At 44.0% G+C, this 17517-nt stretch overlaps 1 protein-coding gene across 2 annotated transcripts; it reads left to right on the forward strand.

Moving 5' to 3' along the window:
* Positions 1-875: 875 nt before the first annotated feature.
* LOC136428375 (protein Wnt-4-like) lies at positions 876-14255 on the forward strand. 2 transcript variants are annotated; one of them, XM_066417826.1, is made up of 4 exons: positions 876-1890; positions 3723-4063; positions 12261-12544; positions 12920-14255. In XM_066417826.1, the coding sequence occupies exons 1-4, from the start codon at positions 1811-1813 to the stop codon at positions 13379-13381; spliced, it is 1167 nt and encodes a 388-aa protein (XP_066273923.1). In that variant the 5' UTR covers positions 876-1810; the 3' UTR covers positions 13382-14255. The 2 variants fall into 2 exon arrangements, with proteins under 2 accessions (XP_066273923.1, XP_066273924.1); XM_066417827.1 differs by having other exon boundaries at positions 877-1890; positions 3804-4063.
* The last annotated feature ends 3262 nt before the right edge of the window (positions 14256-17517 follow it).

Raw genomic sequence — 17517 nt, forward strand, 5'->3', positions numbered from 1 at the left:
ATATGCATAACATTGGGCTTGAAGCCGGTGAACACTTTCTCAAATATGTCCAGACGTCTTCACGTACATCTAGAAATTATCTTTACGACTTTTAAAAACACAACTAGCGACATAAAAAGGATCGCGGTTTTAGACTACGCACGAGGAGCCATTGGCCGCCCGTCGAAGCGCCACCTACATTTTGCACCATGAATACAATAGCTCTTGTTCGTGCTGAGTAATATGTGGACATAGTCTATTCTCCAAGCAGAGGTTTCGGTCGAGTGGGGTAGGAGTGTCCGGGATTCCGAGCGAGACGTAAAAAATCCCGGACACTCCTACCCCACTCGACCGAATAGACATAGTTCGCTTTACCTTAACAATTGTGCATCTGCTTATATGGGGTACGTGACTATCAGTGTAGCCGGGCCGTCAATTAGAGAATATTACGCTCTTTCACTCCAGAATCCGCTTGGACACTACTTTAGTTGTCGTGTTTCAGGAGACGGGTGTGGCAAACTTCTATATTTGTTCTGTCCGAAGGTAACGTCGTTACTGCGAGTATGTTCTCCTACTTCAGCAGATAGTGTTGTAAACTGGAATAACTTTCATTTCTCTTTTTGAAAACTGGCGGATGTCATCATTAAAATCAAGTCACTGTGGCCTAAAGTAATGCAGACATTTCAATATCTGGCAAAGGGACGTTTACAGAAAAATGGGAGCAATCAGTCAGGTTGCCATACACAGATATATGCATTCTCTCGTCAATATCTACTGGTACGCCCCCTGTCTGGAAAGATCGGTATGTCAGCAAAACCACTTGGATCTATTGAAAGCTGTACTTAGATCATGGCAAGTTTTGATAACAAAATTAACACAGTCAGTGTTAGATCTATATTGGAACGTATCATCTATTACCAGCAATACGACACGTCGTCGTTGTTGATGATAAACTTGTTGAAAAGTTTTTACATGCTACATGGGCTCTTCAATCTGGCTTATAGAAACAGAGGTAGAAGCCCTATGCATCATATCGTTACCGGCCTGTCGCCTGGCGCGTGGAAACCCTACACGAACAACTGAAGGGTCAAGTAGGGAGACGAACAGGCACTACTCCACAAGTGAAAAGGTCGACATGAAGTTCCCACGCTGCAGGGAAAGCCGGTTCAGATGAGAGCGCCTGATCTCCGTAAATCCGCGGATAGACCCGGGTCGTTGTTGTGCGGCTGTCACGATACCACCACTGCGTAGTTGAGCGGATCACTGCCACCCTTTCAGCCCATGGCGGGGTGTTTATCCTTCTAATCAAATTTTTGACATGTCATTAGTGAGTTGTATGCCGCTCTCCGCATCAGTGCCTCTTTATTTATATGATTAGTCCAATCATGCGAGAGAGAGATCTCCAAAGGAAAGTATCTCACAGAAGTTGAGACCGGGGATTGGGGCAAAACAAAGGCGGACATGAGGCAGGACTGCGCGTGTTACTCACGTCACGGAGGAGACATTTTCGTACAACATGTGTGTCATCTCTGAGGTAATCCCGCTCCAACGCACTGGCTGAAAGCAATCGGGCTGGTCGGCTTTAGAGCTGCGTCGTGACGGACTGTTCAAACTGCGTGGTGAAGGAAGGATTCACAGAACCGATACAGAACTTCAACGTGATTTCGGGAATCGGGGATGTTGGTCACACTATCGGGCTTTTCTTCTCGCGACGGTCACGGCATTTTACACGACATTGCCTTTGTCCAACAGGCGGTCTGAGCTTTTGTTTGTAACGTGCGCGGACGAGACTTAGTGCATATCCCGTCCACTGCGGTCCGAGACAGCCAGGATGCAGGGACCCTGGTGGGTCACGATTCTCCTCCCCAGCCTACTGTTGTCGGCCGTGGTTCCAGCGGACGGACTGTGGTGGTAAGTAGTCAGTTGCTTGTCAGCTTTCTGAAGCGTTCTGTTATGCTAGATCATGTGTTTATGCGAGAGCGAGCCAGGCCTGCTGGTGTGCCTTATCCAGAACAGCCCGCATGTGAATGTCGCCAGTCGGACCGCTTTAGCTCAAGGTCTTTCGAGAGAGCAGCAACTAATCCACACTTGTGTACAAACAGAGTCAAATACAACCGATTTTCCATTCCCTGTCCTTCGTCAATCTGCATCTGCTGAGTATATTTACGGCTAATCCTTACCAATAGGCGGAGATAGAGCCTTAAAACGCGCAACTTTTTCGTTGCCTCATAAATGTTACATATTATGTATTGTGGCTTTCGATGATCAAAATTCTCATAAGTGGGAGAGATGAGTTTGTAACATTCCCAGCCCACGTGGGGAAGCTCTCGACGCCCAAGTACCGTACGAAATCCCAAATAGCAACAATGCCTCACGGATTCGCACAGCCCCTTACTGCAACTTCGTCATAGAAATCGGCCAAATATTTGGGCCGGTGTATGATAAACGTTACTACTATCAACCCTCATGTACAGCTAGGTCCCTACTTCGACGGCGTGTGCCCACAATACGTTTGGTATGAAGAGGCAAGTGGGCGGGCAGCCATAGTGTGTGCGTTTGTGGCGAACACGGAAATAAACGCTTATTTGGACTTGAACTATAGCTACGCGTTACCTTAAATTTCTAAACGCAGGAAACGCACGATAAGCAAGGAAAACGATACGCTCATGTTGAGACTGAACGCAAGGAGTGTTCATCTGTGTGTTCAACTGTACAGGAAACAAGCTCGCCACTTTAAATGCCGATTGACACGGCGTAATGACATGTATCCAGTAGCTTGGAGAGAGAGGATCTGGTGGATGTGTATGTTTTGCCACCGGCACGCATCCTTGACACGCCACAGTAATTGATAAGGCACAGCAAATCAAAGAGGCGGCTACTAAATTTGATACTAAGTGCACCGACTTGTGTCCTGTTCTGAACTCAGTGCTTTTTCTGTCAGACCCGGACGCAAGTGTGATACCACCAACAACACGTTTCTACATCTACTCTCACAATCGCCTCGTTCTGTAAGTCTCAAGATATCATGAAGCTGTTTACAAGGTGATTGTTTTGCGTGCAAGTGGTTTCCATTCAAAGCCATTGCCCGAAGTATTTCACTCATTGTTGTGCGAGAATGGCCACTTGTCCTCGGTGTAAACGCACGGCCTGTGCGCACACTGCGGATACATACCAGGCGAAAGTTTTCCACAGAAACACCTGGATCCTCATACACAGTTGAGAGCTCGTGTGTAAATACCCAAACACAACGGGGACAAAAGGTGATCTTGGCCCAAACGTTCCCCAGATCAGACGGCTGTATCCAGATACCTCTCGGACACAGGTGTACTAGAGCGACACTGTATATAATAGATCCGGACGCGCTTCAATACATCAACCTGTCTCGATTGAAAATTGTACAAATTCCGACCCCTCCAACAACGATTTTTCCGATTTGTACACAGCAATAATTTCCTCTAGTGAGTTCTTGTAAGTAACTGTAAGAAAACCGTAGTAAATATGCTGCTAGCTGACGAAGATAACAAACGCCCTTTACAGCTACCATAGGAATAAACTCTTCCCTTTTCCATTGAGAACGCTAACATCCCGTTTATTCTGTTCAAGAATCACCGGGTACCGGTTGTGTTGAGGTTGAGGGGTAGGAGTAGGAGAGGTGGCGGCGTAACCCCGCGCGTGTGCCGCCCCGACATTCACCATCTTCTCTGCTTTTCTCCTTCCTGCTCCTCTCCCTCCCCTTGATGTAGGCTGGTGCCGTGGGCCCTGCAGCTCAATATGACGTATACCGCTAGACCTACCAACATCTCCGCTCCCTTCTCGTCTCCCAGGCTGATAAACAAGCCCGGCGGCGCCAGAGGAGGCTCCAACGCCATCAGGTGGTCCACGGGGGAGGCCCGGCGGTACTGTGGGGCGGTGCCCTGGCCCGTCCGGAGGCAGAAGATAATGTGTGAGAAGTTTCCACGTGCGACGACCAAGGTGCGAGAAGGGGCGAACCTCGGTATCCAGGAGTGTCAGCATCAGTTCAAACATCGCCTTTGGAATTGCTCCACGGCGGACATCAGCGTTCTGCAGAGACTTCTCTCAATACGTAAGTAATGAACATTTTATGACATTTGTACGACTCCCTATCATTGCCATAGACAATGATCTTGTCAAAAGTGGACGAAATTCTTCTATCGGCAGACTCAGCTATCATCGCAGAGGCTGTATATAACCACACTTATAACATCCATGCAGACTTGGGTAGCATCATCTATTCTAACTGCTTGCGTTGTCTTATCAATACCGTTTTTAGCCCCTGTTCGTACCTTTTTTGGTGCCGAATTTCGGAAAAGAGGTAATGCAGGTGACCAAATGATACGTCGCTGACTAACCAAACAATGATACTTTCTTCGCTGACTGCTATATATTTATACACATTAATTTCCTGGCTATCACAGTGATAACTGTCACAATAATGAGCTAAAACGGTGAAACACATAGGTTTGATATCGCAGTAAACCCATATCTTTATATTCGGTAATCAGGAAGCCAGTTGTGTGTTCCAGCGTTATTTTGACAACGTAATACGTGTAAGATACAGTAGATCACTGCATAATCCAACTACTTAAATGTTTAATTGGATTATAAAGACAAATGCTACACTTGATTAGCAGGATGGGCATACGAGCCCAAATCGTGACATCAGGCAACTCACAGTGTGTTGAAACCACCGTAGATTTGCTGCTATTTGAGTCAGTTGCAGATCCATTGTTTGAGGTCGTTTGTCTACATAAATCATACATTCAAAACATGATTCATCAGAAATTTCTCGACCACAAAATAGAAGTCGGAATTCCACTCAGATTCTGCCTGGAGGCTAAGGTCCTCTAAGTTTCAATTGTGTCCGGTATTTAAAGCCCTCTCGCTCAACAAAGAACGTAAGAAGGTGGGTGGAAGAACTACTACTTTTCCCTCCATTCAGAAGGACAATGTAGACCAATGTTTCACTTGAAGATCGTGTCCAGGTTTTGTTGTGTAGTGGATAAGTACCCGGTTAGTACACCCCGTACAATGCTACAGTGACTGTTTGAGCCGCACCTCGCGCATTGTTCGCTGAACACCAAAGTGTACACAGACATTGTGAGGTCCTCGCAAGATTTAACTTGCGCGGGGAGGCGTGTAGCACCGGGCGGGCCTCTACGGCGTCTTGTCCGTTTGGTATTTCCGCACTCATGTGTGCGAAGTATTCTGCTCGGGTAACTTGAAAACAAAACACCTGGGCGATGAACAATGGCGGAAAGAATGGCAGGGCACGGGGTGTTGGGTGTTGGAGAACGGAGTGGTGCCTTACAGATCCCCTCATTGTGCGCGGTGTATACGGTGACGATTGTCCTGCCTTTGGTAGATTTAAGAAATCCTCACGTAATAGATAATAATAGAAAAGGAATCGTCAGTGTCTGCTATACCAAGGAGGTTATATAACCTCCTTGGCTATACCAAATAATTTACAAATTTTACAGTTTACAATATATAGGAAGAGAAGACTACTACTACCTTGAATATCTTAAAACTGATCGTTCAAAAGCAATGAGTTTTCATCGATAACAATTTTGTTGAACGATACCCCATTTATGTAAAACATGCTATTAGATGAATATCTTATGCTAGCCCTTCTGCAAAACTCTGGTCAGAGAAACCCTCAACTCAGGTTGACAACAATGGTTGATTTGTGTCCGTCTTGGGTCAAACGCAAGTTTCAGATACTTGACTTTTCAACATAAATCTTTGGAATACTTAATCTACAGTTACCAAGCATTTTTGGGACATGATATCGAGGTGTGACTTGAAACGAAGATGATTAAAGTTCCTTATTCTTGTCTTACTTTCCTACGTTGTGGTCGACAGAAATTGTTGAGGATTGTGATATTCTTAGTTTTAGATACAATCTTTATTTCCAAGACTTGAAGATCTAGTGCGAACCCTGGGATGCTACATCATTTCCGTTGGCTGAATTGTTGCAACAAATACATGACAATATTCCCTGTGCAAACATAGATGTCGCTTGGAGACGAATCTGTAACCATGTCGACGTTACAACTGCGATGATCCTGGCGGCGAAAACACAATAGTAATCGAACTGGGTGGTAAGTGCACCGCCCAAGCTCCCAAATCCCCACACCAGATAGCCCATTGGTGTTAGCAGACGGATCTGTGTGTGTTTCTGCTCATGTGTAAAGTTGCTATGCTTTACCAAAGCCTACCTCGTTACAGAAAGGATTCCAGCTGGATGACTAAGGCAGGGGAAAATGACCTCAAGAAAAAACGTTACGCGTCGCGTGATAGAAAAATAAGTCTAACTGTACTGTGCACATTTCGCGTTGCCGTCTGTTCGTCAGTTACACTAGCTGTTTTTGCTCTTTGCTGTTGTAATATGCATGGAATTGTCTGTGCGTCATAGCTCATTCTTAAAAAAGTTAATTTCGTTTTGAAAAGTTGTTTTGGACGAATCGTTTTTACAGTAGCATCTTTGTACATATGATACTGAACGCAGAATGAATGCCTTTCAAAATTTTGGTCTACTTGTAACATGATTACCCCCTCCCATCGATGGCATTTTGTGTTCAGTGATGCAGATGCATATAGAAGGTTGGGTCACAATGATTGCGTTTTCTTGGGTCAAGATAAATACCAGAATATCCCATCGGTCGACCCACTGACAGATATACGAAGTTTTTACCTCCATGAAAAATGGAGGTATTGTTTTGATGTGTCTGCGTGTGTGTGTCAGTCTCTCTGTTTGTGTTTCCAGATATTCGTGGTCAGAATAACTTACGAACCTCTGGATGGATTGTAATGTAATGTAATGATAGTTAGTATGTGGGTAGGTGTTGGGAAGACAAATTTTAAGGTCTATCTTGGGCCCCCTGGTGTGTGACCTTGATTCAGTTGCCATCGATGTTTGCAAACGATACGTTCTAACGTTAGGTTGATAGTGACAAAACTGTTGTGTCATATAACGTTAACCAGTGCTACGTTCTCCGTTCGTAACTGTTTGTTGTCAAGTGTTTGTCAAGAATATTTTACTGTTCCTATTTCGCATAAGGTGAGCGGGGCATGCTAGTTGTTAAATTAACTACCACCCTCTTCAGCTCAGAATGATGACACAGAACAGGCTTATCGCATTTCATTTGTCGTTTGTTTGATTGGTTTCCCGACCCTTGATTGACACATGAGCAAACAGCCCCGGTGAGCAGGTGTCACTTTCACTGTTGTGAGTATCTGATCTCCTTCGTCTTTCCAGGACGTTATTACATAGGCAAACACCAGGGGAGGGGCTCACGGTGATGTTTGGGGCTAAAATATCAATCCAGTGCGGCTACTGAAAATGCTTGATGGCTAAATGGCGCAGTGTGCTACTTTGAGAATGCAAGGTGGCGTCAAAACAGAAGAATAGCACCGGCCGTACCTTATGTTATCAGAAGTAGGACAGCGGGCTGATCATGAGCTGCCCTCGTGGTGGATCCTACACCGATAAACACTCTCGTGTAACACAGAACCCCTTATCTTCGACAACAACATAAAAATAACAAGACTGATAAGGTTTGGACAGACAGAGACTTCAAAGAGATCCACCACTTCCTTTTCGGACATTTCTTTACCCTGAAATATATATCTTGTCCACTCTTTATCGGAAACGTGGCAGAATTGCAGTATGTGTATAGAAGTCCATGGTGTACTGTGAACTGAACGGAGAATGGTTTATTAGTAGTGCAGCGATTAAGCATGTATGACTGTGATCCAGCCTTATCGGGGCAGTCCGTAGCTTCACCCTGCCACTATGTGCGGAATGCGGACAGCAGATGGCCCATTTGCCCGCCGATGAGCGGTGTTGGGAACTAATCGGTGGCGCAGACGAAGTGAAAGCGCGGTAGGGCCTGACATAAAGCAGCCAGCTGGCCTGGCACAAGATAGCGGACAGTTTGGATTATTCTGGATACAAGGCAGCCGAGTTCCGTCCTTCTTTGTCGTCTGTTATGCAGCATGTCCAAAGTAGCCAGTGTTAGCGTGTACTTCATCAAGGACTGTCATATTCCACATCTAGGTCGAGACTTGCAGCGATTTCCATGTCTTCTATGGATGATTTAACCAATATTTAAAGTTTGCACAAAAGAGCCATGCTCATAAATTCTGCAGATCAGGTAATCTGTACGTGTACACTGGAGGTCAACGGTAAATAAAGACCGTACAGCTGGGCCGACTGTACAGAGAGCACGAGGGGAATTCGACCGGAGATATTTCAGCTACTCACATGGCCGATGATGAAAACAAAGGGGAGACAGGTTGCACATGTCGGGCAGACCTCTCCTCTTATCTGGTCTAGATTAACACCCCCTGTGTTCAAATGGCAGACCTATGTTTAAGTCGAGCTAAACGAACGGATGCACACAGCCTGTCACAACTACCAGTCCACTTTGGCAAGGATCTGGACTAACGACACAAACTTGTAGCTTCAACTTCAGACGACTGCATCCTAAATCCCATGTTCAACACCTCCCCTGCTTATCACACTAATGATGCCACTAATTAGAAGTTGGTCAGAGTTAGACCTAAAGTTGGATGTACGTCTATTATGATCCAATCAGTAGAGCTCTACTAGTGCATCCCAAACTAGTCGTAGAACAGAAGTAGGTCCTGAGTGGGACCAGGTTGTTTTACAGGAATGTCCATACGTCGTGAAACTCAACTAGAGATAGACTTCCAGCTGGCTCCCTGTACATCAGACCTACATGTACTGCCGTTTCTTACGAGGAATTAACGACGATTAGTACTTGGAATAATGTTGAATAATGCTGGTCTTAGAAGCCTAAAATTAGCCCGCTGATGGAACATCTATCTCTGAAAGAAAGGTGTTGATAATGGAGTGTCAGGTTTAAAAAAAACAGCTATTTTACCATTTTGAATTTCATGCAGATCCAACGACCCGACAACGAGATATGATCCATTGGGATAGGTCTAAGCCTTGTTCATGTTTCAACATAGCTAAGGTCAGAAATGGCAAAATGTGTTGGGAAGATATGGTATACAAACCTTATGAAATCATTGGTTACGACTTGTGGCAAGGTCCATTTACACATGATGTAAGTGTTTGCCATAAAGTTTTAATATCATCCAAGACTTTGGTGGGGAGGGAGGGGCTAAGAATTCAGCATGCTTGAGACAATACGTCGCAGTGTCAGACAGTACAATACGACATGTAATAATCCGACGCATTTTCTATTTTAGACATTACTTAACTCGTAGACCTTTCTTGATTCATCATTTGGCTGTTCCTTTATGCAATTTTGGTCCCTATCAGTCCTAATTGAAATCTATTCTGCGGGCACTCGTAGTTCCGATTAGACCAGGATTGACACATATGTTCGTGCTCTGAGTTGAAGTGGTGAAGGGTTTTCCTATTCCACAGTGTAATTATCCTCTCGGGGCGGTAAGATGAAATACTGAAAGGGTCATCAAGAAATGCCGGAATGCTATGTTATGTCTCAAAACTCCATAGTTCCATAGCAACAGCTATGAAATAAAGGTGAGCTCCTCCTACAAACACGGGAACATGTCATAGTAGCCTGTTTCTCTTTTAAGACAATTAGATTTCCCCTTGGACGAGAAAGTCGTTCGATACCGTTTCACTACATGTATACAATGAGCCGATACGTAGCAAATTTTCACTGCCAGCAACATCAACGTAAACGGTGCCCGGGTCAGGAAGTGGTTAACAATGTGAGAAATACATCATCATTAGACAAAACATACGGGAAGGCTCTACATGTCTAGCCTCTACCAGGCTCCAGAGGCGGCTGGAAAGAGTACAAATTTGCCCAATAGACAAATGACATATCAGCGGAGTAAGTCAGCTGGCCGCATTCACTCTTTTTAGCCGCCTCTTGAGCCTGATAGAGGCTGCTACATGTCCACACCAAACCGGCTGTACAGGCCTCTCCCATTTGCCTACAGCAGGGGACCCGACTAGTTCCGTTAATTACGACGGGAAGTCAATTTGTTTCCTATCATCGAGCTTCCAATAAACCGGCCGGATAAAGATTCTGGAAACACGTGGAATCGTTGTACGATAGGGAAACGTGCTTCCTTTTCCGGTGGTTAAGGAAGGTACTCTGGACAAGATATGGCCGGGACAGAAACCTGGGAAGATTGTATGGCCTTCTATGCCCTCTGCCACGTGTACTGAGAGTACGAGAAACCATTAGAAATGGATAACACAGGATAGTCTCTGAAACAGGCTCCTTCGGTTTATTACCTTTGCTAAGAAGGTTATGTTTTCGACGCTGTTTGCGGGTGGGTTTGTGGCAGCACAACTTGAAAAGTTGTGAATAGATTTTTATTATATCTGGTATTTGGGCAGGTCGGTTGGGTGTCAGAAGGATGACTGCTGAGACAACAACGATTTACCGGTTTCGACCTTTTATTCAAAAATCTTCATCAGAATCGTATATGGGCAGGTGTTAGCAAAACGAAGATCAAATACCACTATGAGTCCCCTAGCGGCTTCCTATGGTACTGCAGGAGAAATTACTGTTTTTGCATCTTAAATTCTGGATATGCAATGGTCATGATTTTTGGGTGCCAGATAGCTCTTTTTCGGGGTCTTATCACTTGTCAACCGTGTAATAAACCCAAACACCAGTCGGCCACGTAACCTGCTAGGGATGCTAAACACAACATCGGACAACACAGTTGATTCATTTCAAATTTGAATGGGCAGAGTGTGTATTCATACATTAGATTCATCTCATATTTCTGAAGCTATTTTGCTTTTGATGTGCACGTTCTGGTTAGTATGACATATTTGAGGGGGGTGGGGTGTCCAGAGCATTGATTGACGGATGGATGCGTTTGTCTGTAAATGGCAGAGACCTCGTGAGAGATTTTATCTGTCACAGACAGAGCGCTCAGTGTTCCCAAACTATCTACCAGGCAGCCCACAGCTGTATTGTGCTGCCGAAAATGGGTGGGGCTGAAATTCATCCTTGCTCAGAAGAATGGTCAGCAGGAATGCTTTTAGGTGTGACTGGGGTCAAGTTTAATCCGGTAGCCATGGAGTCTTTCTGGTGACGATGATGATGTCATCGCGACCATGGCTTCCTCCTCTATTCCATCTTAACCACCGGGTCGTTTGGGGCGAGACATTCAACTTACCAATTGCAAACAAAAATGGGCTGCTAGTTTCTGCAACAATATTTTTTTCCACACGTGACCTTCACCCGGAGTTGTCCACACCTTCCCAATGTTTCCAAACCGAGCTGATTGAGCGAGCACGTGGGATAGAGTTACGGCAGTAACCACAAACTACCATTAGAAAGGCAATACTGATACGGCCTTTCTACACAGAGGTGGAGACCGTTTGAGTGATAAAAAAGGTCTGATCTCTCAGCGGTCGCTCAGTAAGCATATTCCAGTGATCTCTCAATATAAGCGTTTAAGTTGCTATCAAATTTGGACTGGTTCAAAACTGTCGGAGCATTTCCACAGAAACAACATTTTCAGGCGTTTTGGCAACTGCCAAGCCACCGCAGACCTTCCCGCAATGTCTCGGATGGGTACAAGTCATGTAAGCAGGGGGTAACGGCCATACGACACTTTGGGAAAGTTTGGTCTGTCAGGGGTGACCACGAAATAACAGGTGCTGTTATCAGGGTGAGCTCTTGACCCCAAAGTCGATGGACTGAGGCAGATACATGTAACGTTACCGTGTCTCGAGCTGAGGCTCAACACTTCTTACAAACCTAAGACGTGTCTATCGATCCACGAAGGCTTGAAGATTGAATATTCGGCTTTTCTTAGATAATTAATAACAAGTTTTTTTTCCGGAAATCTCTTGTTTAAAGAGATAACGATATTTCTTCAATACTATCTCGTGTAGGCTTACGTCCCTACGTATACAAATGTATTACATGTTGTAAGTATTTCGACTACAGTAACCTCTATTACGACAAATGTATTTACCTAATAGACTCCAAGAAGAGCTGGTTACATTGTTCTTCTAAGTTACCGCACACAGTAACTTCTACCGGCCCTTTTTTTAATCAGTTCGTCAGAGCCTGATGTTGCGATCGATTTCACGAAGAAATGCGGATCGTACATCATACTCATATAGATCATAAATAACAATACATCAGAAAAGAATCACATCACAATCTTGCCTCGAATTTACATTGTGTCATCCGCTTTAACATTACCTCAGATTCAATATCATCATTACTTAACATCATATTGTTCCTCTTGTGTTCTAGGAAGCCGGGAAACAGCCTTCCTGCACGCCATCGTGTCCGCGGGAGTGGCGTACGGCGTGGCCCGAGCCTGCAGCACCGGGGAGCTGCAGGAGTGCAGCTGCAGCAAAGCCAAGACTAAGCCGCCTCCTGGCGCAGAGTCAGCCGGGGGAGAGTGGGAGTGGGGAGGGTGCTCCCATAACATCAGGTTCGGAGACAACCTGTCCAAAGAGTTTATGGACGCTAATGAAGTGGCCGCAGACGATACTGGACTAATGAACTTACACAACAACGAAGCAGGCAGAAAGGCAAGGCCACCTGTTCCATGTTCAACTGCAATTCCTATTGCCTGTAACATTCTCGTAGTTGAATCGGTATAAATACAGGAGACGTACAGCTATTGGGATGGGCAAGGCTGCATTCTTTGCCACGTGTTTTGGAAATAGATATTTTATTTTCTTCAATTAAGAAGTCGTTCCAGGTCTTGGACACATACCGATACAAGTTTACCATCATCAGATGATGTTGAAATTCTATACTACCCTGTGTTTCCAAAAAGGGTCCCTGCTGCGATTTTGGACGTACTGCTTTTCAAAAAAAATTATTTTTTGTTCATTTTCATTCGTAACCTTTCCTTTCCTTTCAACTCTAACATTAACAGCAATTTTTTTTTTTTCTGACAGTCAATCAAGGCCAATATGAAGGTTACCTGCAAGTGTCACGGCGTGTCCGGGTCTTGCGCCACCATGGTCTGTTGGGAGTCCATGCCGAGCTTTCGACAAGTCGGAGACATTATCATGGGAAAGTACCACGGAGCCACGTACGTCAAGATCAACAAAAAGGGATCCAGATTACGTCCGAGAAACAAAAGACACAAACGCCCCACAGCACACGACGTGGTGTATCTGGACGATTCTCCAGACTACTGCGAAGTCGATGTGGCGAAGGGGTCGTACGGAACGCGCGGGCGGAAATGTAATAGAACAAGTGCGGGGGTAGACGGCTGTCAGCTACTCTGTTGTAACAGAGACTTCGTGTCGAGAGAGGAGACCACAGAGGAGAGTTGCAACTGCAAATTCAAATGGTGCTGCGAGGTCACTTGTAAGAAATGCAAGAAGAAAGAGCTGGTACATTACTGTAAATAGACTCCAGAAGACATGGTATGACGTCAAGGGGACTTGGATTTAACTTGACTTAAGCAACAGTGCTGTACTGCAAGTTGTGGATATGACAAATTTCTGTACATTATTATTGCCATTGTCATTATCATCTTTATATCGGAGGTGTTGATTGAGTCAAGACCGTAATCACAAGTTAGCGTTATGTGGAAACTATACCGAACTTGCATCCAAGTTATGTAATAATATGTAATGCTTTAAATAATGAAAAATCTGTAATTATCCATGGAAACAGTGTTAACCACATATAGGAGGGCACTTTGATATTGTGTAGCAACTGCTATGCATGTAATTATTCCAAATAATTGAATTTAGCATAAAAAATTATCAAACGTTGCAAGGTAGAGATACGAAAATACACACATTGTGGGGTGGGTGTACAGAAGACTTGGGACATGGTTTAAGGTCGAGAGTGTTCAGAAGACTGACTAGATCGAACCTGATGATTTGGCTTTTTGATTGAATAAAGCAACAAGGAAATATTGCCTCTTTCTCTGAACGGCCAATGGGCTAGATATGCACTGATGCAAGGGTCATTTCAAATACATGATATGTCAAGGCAGTTAAGGTCTTGGATGGCGAAACAGGTGGTCTTGAACATTGAGGCAGTCAAGATCTATCCGATTCCGTTGGCATGACTATAGTATTGTGTTCTGTTGTGTAGAGATGGGCTAAGCCGATTAAGAGCCTGATAACAAACAAAAACTGACAAAACTCGCTGGGTGCCATTAAGAAAATTATGCCATGAGGCCATACTAAGTCAGTCACTTGGTCATTACAATTGAGAATTCCTTATTTTTTGTACACATTTGATCAAATTTACAAAGTTTACATTCTCCAATCTATTTTCTTGATTTTTTTCGATCCTAAATTTTCCTACTTTCTCTTGGCATGTATTTACTACTCTCGGCATAAGAACTGGGGGACTGGAACGAACTACTGAACTACTGTAATAGTAGACTGCAACAGGGCAACAGACTCTGTCAGCACCAGACCAAAGAATTATTCAAAATATTCAACACTCACAAGACTTGCTGACAAATCATGGCCACTGCAGCTGACTTTGGGCACAGGGATTATTTGTGATTTTTAATTGCAATTAAAGTTTAGATGGGATTAAGGGAGAACATCTACTAACATAATTCTACCAGGGTACACAATTCCGCCACCCTGAAAATATATGTCCAAAGTGAAATCAAGGAGGTTGAAAATCAACTTTTGATTTTAACTCCTTTTCCAAACAAATCTCAAAACAAACGTCCCACAGTATAAAGCACTCCTGTATGTCTAAATTGTGCATACCTGGAGGGCGCTGCACGAGAGATCTCTTAAACCCACTGTTTTTCAAAGTGGCAGATTTATGTAACCTGACGGATTAATGTTAATGTAGGTTAGGCCATGTACAATGTAGCTATAACTCAATTGAGTCTTATTGACATCACAAAAATCATAGTAATACATCAATAACTTCTCGAGTTTGTCCTCTCCAGAAAGATTCACACCCACAACAACAAAAAAGCAACGGCACCAAAAACATATCCTCCTTGGTGGTCAGGTACTAAAAGGTTAATTATCCACATACAGAGCTGTTCTGTTTGTACAACAGAAGGACCAACTGATACTTGCTTAGACAAACCAGCCAACATTCCTGAGGGTAGAATTTTGTGTATGAGTTCACTGCCAAGGTCGTCCAAGAAACTCCCCAGTAGCGGCTGTCCAGATGTCTGCACCTGAACTTAAGATAAAACTGACTTAGTAGTCTGGTGATCTTTTGATCAACAAAGATAAAATTGCTTTGCATCATTTGCCCTTAACCCCCACCCCCATTTGACGCACTCATTTTTTGTGTTGGAACAACTCTGTGGCATTAAGTATTCCTTAAGTGGGTAGGTATCTCACTGAGTTGTACCTATATTGTGCCAAATTATGAAAGACGTTCGCAAAGTGGCTAAAACTGGCGGCAAACTGTGTCTGAAATTGCAAATTAATGGCACATAGTGGCGCAACGAAATGCAAAAATCTTTGTGATGAATTTTAATCATTGTACAATGTACATTGTTTTTTGATTTAGTGGCAACACTACAATTTCCAAACAAGTTTTCTTGTACATGTATCTGACTTGGAGCCGTGAAAATGTGATATCCATTTCCTGGCATGGCCATTTTGTTTGTAGGGGAAAATGTAGGGAAAAGTTACAGTAACAACTTTGCACAAGTAAGCACAGTCCAATGAGATCATACCCGCTTAATCAATGGCTATCACTATGGTGTGGGGAGTTGATAACAGGACAGGCTTCATCTCATCACTGTGACAGCTCTGGTGCTCACTGTGACCCAGACAGGTGGAATCTGCCCCTCCGGTTACACTGATTACACTAGGACTGCTCAAGGCACATCAGAAGCAGCAACAGGAAAGCATTGTATAATCCCATTTCTGGCCAAATCTAGCTTGTCATAGAAAGTGTTTTTTTCTGCATCCACACTGTCATACTGCAGTAGCCTTGGTCAGCAGAAATGAGAAAACTTAAGAAAAGCACACATCAAGACAAACTATCACATTGTCCATGCTGTATAACGTTAATAATAACGGAACAGTACACACTAAGTAGTTCATATTGCCCACTTTTCCATTTTCTAAAACTACAGGTGCTTATCACTGTATGATGCATGTATGTATACACCTATCACAAAATCTGGCCCTATTTCTGGAAGTGCTTTGCAGGCTATTTCTAAATGCTTCTATTAATCCATAAGTACAGGATTGTATGATAATAATGGAACAGATAAATGCACACTGAGCATTACATCTGGCCCTCATTTTCCATTTGCTAAAACTTCACTACAGGTTCTTGCAACTGTATACTACATGTATGTGTACACGTATCACACAATCACAAAATCTGGACCAATGTCTGGAAGTGCTTTGCAGGCTATTTCTGAATGCTTCTATTAATCCACAAGTACATAGTACATGACTGATGATAATGGAACAGTGCGCAGTGCATCTTGTCATTTGCTAGAACAGGGTGCTTGTTACTAGTACTGTACACGTATCACACAATCAGAAAATCTGGCCCAATTCCTAGAAGTGCTTTGCATCTATTTCTGAATGCTTCTGTTAATCCATCCTCTTTGCACCAGATTAGTAGTGACCTGGGAAGGAAGATGGCGGCAGCCGCTCATGATAATGAGAAACTTCATTGGCAGGGAATGCCTTGGTATCAGTGGGGTGATAGCATATATGCCTTCACATGTGTGGAGTCGAGATATTTCATAGGCACCTGAAGAAAGGTATAATCCACGTTCGTCATTGATTCTGGTCAGTTTGGAGCAAATTGGAGCACACTGGCGCAATGGCCTAACGAGTAGAGTGCTCTCCTAGCACACGGTAGGTCATCATGAGTTTGATCACTGCACAAGTCATGCAAAGACTTTAAAAACGATACAGACTGCTTTCTCTGCTTAGCATTCAACATTTGGGAAAGAGTATGGAGGTTAAACACACTACCAGCAGACCAGTCCCCTGCTGTAGTGATTGCACAAAGTTGTGTTGCCCAAGGGGTTTGAATCGGAGATGGGCGCTGCCATATGAGGCACCAAGTGGTGGGGGATTGAGGACTTTAACTTGTTTTTTTAAACTTTGAGCAGAGTGTAGATCTTTGGACGTTGCAATATCCAACTGCTGTCAATCGTCACTAGAGGGCCCTTAAAGAACTCAATGAAAGGACAGTTCCCAGACAAAAACTTGTTGTTGATGTTCATTTGCTTGTTTGTTCGTTCATTTGTCCAGACTCTCATGGTGCCTAGTAGCACTTCAGTAGCAGCGTGTATTCTTAAGGGGGGGCTGCTAGCCCTTCCCCTTTAATGTGCTTGAGGCACCTCCTCAAACACGGGACCCCCCTTTTCCCGTCCCTTCCAAAAGATGCTGCAGCACCAACCGAGATGTCCTGACCCCGGGATATCAACCAGGGTCTCCAAATTACTACCTAATTTGTAACAGGAGCTCAACTTGAAACTGCTACTAGTTGAGCCTCAGGGACATCCCAATGGAAAATGACGAGTAATAAAAATATCCTGGCTGCACCCACAACAATTTTGAATGGA

This window comes from Branchiostoma lanceolatum, chromosome 2 (genome assembly GCF_035083965.1).
Source record: "Branchiostoma lanceolatum isolate klBraLanc5 chromosome 2, klBraLanc5.hap2, whole genome shotgun sequence".
Taxonomy (NCBI): Eukaryota; Metazoa; Chordata; class Leptocardii; order Amphioxiformes; family Branchiostomatidae; genus Branchiostoma; species Branchiostoma lanceolatum.